At 64.7% G+C, this 6,482-nt stretch overlaps 1 protein-coding gene across 4 annotated transcripts in view; it reads right to left on the bottom strand.

Moving 5' to 3' along the window:
• The window catches only part of BRME1 (break repair meiotic recombinase recruitment factor 1), a 16,959-nt gene that overhangs the window by 1,141 nt on the left and 9,336 nt on the right, over positions 1-6,482 (bottom strand). For 3 of the 4 annotated variants that reach the window (XM_046686034.1, XM_046686033.1, XM_046686035.1), the window contains exons 7-9: positions 4,542-5,762; positions 1,723-1,811; positions 19-111 (exon numbers count right to left, since the gene is read on the bottom strand). In XM_046686034.1, coding sequence (XP_046541990.1) covers positions 19-111; positions 1,723-1,811; positions 4,542-5,762 — 1,403 coding nt within the window. The remainder of the gene's footprint in view (positions 1-18; positions 112-1,722; positions 1,812-4,541; positions 5,763-6,482) is intronic. The other variant, XR_006891966.1, reaches the window with a different exon arrangement.

Raw genomic sequence — 6,482 nt, 5'->3', positions numbered from 1 at the left:
CCCAGGCCCCACCCTTACTTCAGGTTGGAGAGCTCAAGGATAAGGCCGCGCACTGTGTCCGTTGCATCCTCCATCCTGGCAGCTTCACAGGCCTTGACCCCGCAGAGGGCCCTGGCGGGAGAGGAGGAAGACGAACAGCCTGACTCCGTGGACGCTCGGCCAGCTCCAGTCTGGGGCTTCCGCTGGGCCCCGAGCGGTCTTCTCTTCCAGACGTTATACCAGGCCCACCCAGCCAGCTCTACTCCAGAGGCACACCCCGGATCCGGCCTCTTCTCCCCATAGCCGCCGGGTTCCCGGCCCCGGCTCCTGGCCCCTACGGCCTGTCCCCATGCCGCATGGGGGCTGAGAACAGGGGAGCCCTCCCGGAGGCCGCACACCCTCTGCAGCACCTCCAGACCCCCCTCTTGTTCCCCTTCCTGCCCATCCAGCCACGTTCCCAGAGTACCTCTTAGGCTCTGGAATGTTCCTTCCCTAATGCCTCCTCCTGGGGGAAGGGGACCTTCCCCGATCACCACGGGTAACATTTTAACCCTTTCCCACTCTTTCCTCTCCCACGCTCCGCCATCTGTCTGACTTGCTTGTCTGTCTCTCACCGCCCACACCTGGCCCACCACCTCCCCAGAGCCCAGAGCAGCACCTTCATATCCACAGGGGCGGATGGGCCGCGGCGCCCACTGAAGCCAGCATGTCCAGCCTGCGGACACGGGCAGAGGGTCGCCCTCCTGGCCTCGGGTCAACAGCTCTCCCCACGGCCTCCCACTGTGGGCTCGGCAGTGACCCCCCCCGGCTGTCACTATAGAAACTCCAGTTCTGCTCCACCTGTCGGCGTCACCCTGAGACAGCTGGCTGGCTGGGCCTTAGCCTCCTGAGTGTCTCATTCAGCCACAGGCCACCAAACCCCAGGACCCGTCCATGTGGAGTCGCACGGCCCAGGGAGGCCATGGGGTCTTCCTCTTTGCTCAAATGACAACGAGGCCACCTTGACTAAATTGCCTCTGGCCTACGCACGGGGTGTGTGTCAGCAAGTGTACAACAGGTGCTAGTCACAGACGTGTGTGCAAGGGCAAGAGGTGGGCACACGGCCACTCTCTACCTCGAGGAGGAGGAGGAAGGGACAACCTCAGCCAAGGATGCACGCCCAGTCCTCCTCCATACCGGCCAGGCGGAAAGAGAACCTGGGCCATAAATAATCCATGAGTCGCGGCCTCTGCAGAGCAGCGGGTTCAAGTGCGCAGTAAGAGGAGAGGAGGGCCTGGTGCTGGCGGGGCGGGGCTGAGGGAAAGGACACAGGAGGAGGCGATGCACCCGGTGGCCTGAGGGAGAGAGGAGGCCGCTGGGGGCGCGGAGCCAGGCGGGAAGTGAGCAGACAGGACAGGCGGAGACCCTGGAGGGCCCGCTGGGTGCCAGAGCTGGGACTGGCCCCAAGGTCTTCTCGGCCAGCGGCTCCTAGCCATCTGGGTCCCCTCCCCCTCTGTAGAGATCAGGGAAGGCTCTGGACTCTGGACCCTCTCTTCAAAAGACTCATGTACGTGCATCTAAACCACCTACAGAACAGGGCGGTGGGGGGGGCCCAGGGGAGAGACACTGGTTTGGGTGCAGACCACTGGTCACCAGGTCCCCACTTGCAGGGAGCAGGGGACACACTGGGAGCCCGCAGGGCCGGGGCTCGGGGCTGCAGGGGCTCGGGGCTAGGAGGGCAGTGACATCTCCCAGCCTGCTCACCTCAGCTGCGCCCCAGTGAGGGGGCCCCCGTCAGCACGTGGGCCTGGGCCCGGCCAGCAAGGGGCCAGCCCACTCCCCACAGGAAACAACTGGAAAGAGAGAGCACACGTGTGAAGGCCCAGCTGAGCGAGCCCTGCACGGGGAAGGAAGAGTTGCAAAGGACAGGCGGCGCCCTGCTTCCCCTCAGCCACACCAGGAGCGCCAAGCCGGGCTCCCGCAGGGGAGAAGAGCTGTGGGGGAGGGACCCGGGGTGACCAGCTCCCCGAAAGTGGGCAGAACAGGGCAACGCTGAGCCCGCCCTGAGTCCCCGCCGGGCCTGCGCCTTCTGATAGGCTGACCCGTGCAGGTGGGTGGCTCTGTGCACACACTCTGCCTGTGACAGGTGGGCACGCGCTCTGCCCACGGTACCCAGAAGGGCACAGAGAAGACCCCGAGTGGTAGTGCCTGCGGCATCCGGTGAGCATCTGGCATCAAGGGGAGGAAGTCGGACAAACAAGCCACGTGTTTCACGTCAGGAAAAGATTTTGCAGCTCGATTGCGGGGGGAAACTCCTAATTCACACGAGAGAGGGCCAGACAGCCCTGAGGGGCTCGTGTCCAAATGCTGGGGCGGTCTGGTTTCCGAGGGAAACGTCAAGCCCAACCACCGAGGTGACAGGCGTCCCTTGGAAAAGAGGCGCAGAGGCTGGGCAGGGGGCCGCCCAGGGCTGTGGGGCCTCTTCTGAGGGGACCAGTGTCCTGGGGGAGGGGCCTGTCCTAGGGACGTCCTTCCAGAGCAGAGCCCCTTTCCTCTGAGGGGTGGAGATGGGGTGAAGGACTGAGTTCCACCTGCCAAGGGCCCCTGAACCCACAGGACCAGACACGGAGAACTGTGGGGCTCACCGGGGACCACTCTGCCCAGGGGACGCTTCACAACGTCTGGAGACAGTCTTGGTTGAAACAACTGGGCAGGGGGTGCTACTGGCATTGGTGAACAGGGGCCAGGGGTGTGCCCAGGCCCCCACAGGGCACAGGACAGCCTCCCCAGAGAAAGATCCGGCAGGCACGTGGCTGGGAAGCCCCTGAAGACAACAGTGTCCCCACGCATCTGGCCGCTCCACGCCGCGACTCTGGGACTCTAACTGCCGTCCCTGCCACACGCCCACCCAAGTCACTGCACCCTCCTCGGCCTGAGCGACGTCCTCCCTCCCAGCAGGCACGGTTGCCCCCGAGGGTTCCAGTGGCCCTGGGGCAGTGTCCCGTCCTAGGGGAGCCACTGGGACTCCCCGTGAGGGGCCTGGGTCTGAGACAGGCCTGTCACCACTGGGTAACCTCGCATGTCCCCGGGTGGCCCCTCTGCAGCGGGGCTCCCGTGGTGTCACGGTGGGGTGGGGTCCAGGGCCTACAGGTGGAAGGCCTCGGCGCTCCATCCACCTGCGCTCTCTTCCCGAGTCCCCGCCCACACAGCCTTCCAGCCAGGGCCCTCCGGAACCTTCCCATGGGAACCTGCCGCGCCCGGGTCGCCCCGACTTGTTCAGGAACGCCCAATGTCAAAACAAAACGCGCCCAGCGTTGGCGGCTGGGTCAGAGCAGTGCCTCCTGGCCGGCCTGGCAGGTCTAATGCCGGCCACTGCCCAGCCCCACCCCGCACGTTCCTTGGGGTCTACAGGCCTTGCTGCTCTGCCTGCTGGCCGCCACCTGGGGTCCCAGCACCCTCCCAGCCTTCTCAGCCGCTGCCCCAGAGGCCAGGAACCGGGGGACAGACGTCTCTTCTCCCCCAGCGAGGGGTCTGCACGTCTCACAGGACGAGGTGCCCACTATGAAATGCCAGCGGTGCCCATCCCAGACCTGTGGTGAGGGGCACAAAATGCCCTCTGGGAGAGCCACCGCCTCACGGGGACAGGGACCCGCTAGGCAGAGAACAGGTTCCCCATGAACGTGTACTGAACAAATCCTCTAACACATCTCAGCGGGGTCCCTGTTGCGCCCCTCTGTCTCCCCTGGAGAAACAGAGGTCAATGTTTCTGACGGAGCTCGGCTCCACGGGCCGGGCCAACCCGGGCGCAGATGCAGCCGCCTCCCCTCCCTCTCGTCCCCTCGGGCAGGTGCCCGTCCTCCTGTGGCCTCGCCTCGGAGCCACACCCAGTGTGTGCAGAGGGAACGGCAGCCTCCCTCCCGGGCCGGGGCGTACAGCCGCACACACTCAGCCCAGGCTTCGTGCGCCAGCGCAGGGACATGGTGCTTCCCCGGGGGCGGGCCGGGGCGGGGCTGCCACCTGCCCCCGACAGGGGAACGCCCACAGCGGGGAGGGGAGGCCCAGGCGGCCGCTCTCCCACTGCCCGTCAGGTGGGCAGACCCCTGGAGGAAGCCAAGCCAAGGCCCTACAGATTCCAGCAGGAAAACTACATGCCACATGCACGTCTGAGAAAGAACTGTATCGGGCAAGTGACCCTCAAGACGGGCGAAGGCTCTTTCCAGTTACGGAGCGAAGTCCCCTCCCCCAGGCCCAGCTCTGAGGTCACTGGCTTCCGCGGTTGCCCCTTTCGGTCTGGTGCCCTCCACAGACCCCGGGGAACCGTGGCCGGGCCAGGCCGGGCACTGATGAAGCCCATGGGGGTCACTGCCCCGGCCCCTCAGCGCCCCGCGGACAGGCCCGCGCAAAAAGGCTGGTCTGCCTTTTCTGGAAAATCACTGTGTCCACACCCACCGAAGCTGTGACTCGGACCACCAGACCCGTCTGTGTCTAATCAGATCGCCGTGTGCCCATCTCCCCGACCTCTGGGCGGTTTGGGGGAGGACTCAAGACCGCTTGGTGGCTGCCTGGGGACAGGAAGCTCTTACCTGTGCAGGTGGGGCTTCAAAGTCAGGGCCTTCCAGGGCGGCCCGCATCTGGCTGTCGGGCAGGAAGTCGAGGTCCACGGCCAGGGACCCTCCCCAGAACTGGTCTGCAGAGTCAGGAGGGTCCTCAGGCTGGCCTGTGGGGTCTCTGGGGCCGTCTGGGCTGCCCTGACTGACCCCCATCTCCTGAGTCGGGCCACCCACGGCTCCTCTGTGCGCTGGTGGTGTGGACGCCCCCAGGTCTTGTTTGCGGCTCCATCTGCCTGACTCGGGCTGCCACAGCACCGGCGGTGCACACACACCTCCCAGCCCCTCTCCATCCGGGCCCGGCCCCAGGGTCTGATCGACACCCGGGCCCGCTTCTTGGACTAGGGGACTGGACTCTCCAGCACCTACTGTGGGCGCTTGGGTCCCCTGAGCCAGAGGCAGGCCGGCAGCAGGGACCCCCGGGATGTCACCAGGGGGCTCATCTTCATGCCCTGCCTCCCCTCTGCCTCGCGTGGTCTCCTGGGTGACAGGTGTGCCTCTGAGCAGGGCCCCACCGTGGCCTCCTTTGGGGGCCTTCCTGCCTGGAGAGGCAGGTGCCCTACCCGGCTCGGCCACCTCTGGAGCCCTCTGCTCTGGCTCAGCGGGGTCTGTGCTCATGGCTGTGATGACAACGGTCCCGAGGGAGGAGGGCCCTGGGCTGCCGCAGCTCTGCTCTGTTTCCCCACCAGCCCCACTGGGGGTCTGCACAGGGTCAAGGAGGCCCCGAGGGGCCGGGCCGAGGACGCCACCTCCTTCTTCCTGGTGCCCCTCAGGCAAGTCAGCCCCTGCTTCCCCTGGGGCACCTCCCTCCTGGGGGGCGCCTGGGTCTGGCTCCTTCTCTTCAGCATCAGTGCTCGGCAGGTGCCCTTTCTGGCCGTGCTCGCCCAGAACCCCACTCGGCTCCGTGCTTCCACCATCTGGTGCGCTGGCCCTTTGCTCCCACAGGTGGCCCTGGCTGGCCCTCTCTGAGGCCGAGACCACTGTCCCCCATTCTGCACAGGCATCGGTGGAAGCTGAGGGCTGAGGATCCCCACTGGGGGGCACAGGCTCCACGGCGCTTTGGCTGCTGTGCTCAGGGCAGGCGCTGTCTGCCTGGGTCTGGTCTCCCAGCTCCCCAGCCGCACAGCTCGAAAGCCCCGGGGCCTCCTCCCGCGGCTGGCTGTCTGCCTCCTGGGCACTGGGCTCTGGCAGTGTTTCCTGTGGAGAGAAAAAGACTCAGCTTTGGGCCTTCCATAAGCAACCGCTCTGAAGGTTTTTCTAGTCATTACGGCCCTTCTACAAAGAATCAGATGCTGCGTGGACGACAGTGCCCCCAAACGGGTTCAGCACCAGCGCCGAGTGGTTAGAGCCAGGGCTGGGGGAACCGGAAGCACAGGGATCCCTCCTTCCATCAGCTCCTTCTCCCCGCCAGCCCCAGGCACGTGGAGGCCGCTGGGAGGATCAAGCATGTAAACATCAAGGAGGCCTGTGGATCCAGCAATGTCAACTGCCCGGTGATGACGATGGGCTACAGTTACACAAGTTGTCACCGCTGGGGGAGCCGGAGGAGGGCACGCAGGGAGCTCTCTGTGCTGCTCTGTTTTTAATTGTGGTAAATACACGTAACATAAAATTCAGCATCTTGACCATTTTTAAGTGTCCAGCTCAGTAGCATAAAGTACATCCACACAGGTGTGCAGCTGTCGCCATCATCCCTTCTCCAGATCTTTTTCATCTTGTACAACTGAAACTCTGGCCCTGTGGACCAACCACTCCCCACCAACCTCCATCCTACTTTCTGTCTCTACGAATTTGAGTCCTCTGGGGGCCTCACACAAGTGGAATCATACAGTATCTGTCCTTTTGTGACAGGCTCATTTCACTGAACGTGATGTCCTCCAGGCTCGTCCATGTTGCAATACCTTTTTAGGCTGAGTA

The sequence above is a fragment of the Equus quagga genome, chromosome 14 (assembly GCF_021613505.1).
Source record: "Equus quagga isolate Etosha38 chromosome 14, UCLA_HA_Equagga_1.0, whole genome shotgun sequence".
NCBI lineage: Eukaryota > Metazoa > Chordata > Mammalia > Perissodactyla > Equidae > Equus > Equus quagga.
Note: the sequence above shows the minus strand (reverse complement) of the source record. Positions and strands in the feature narration are given on the sequence as shown.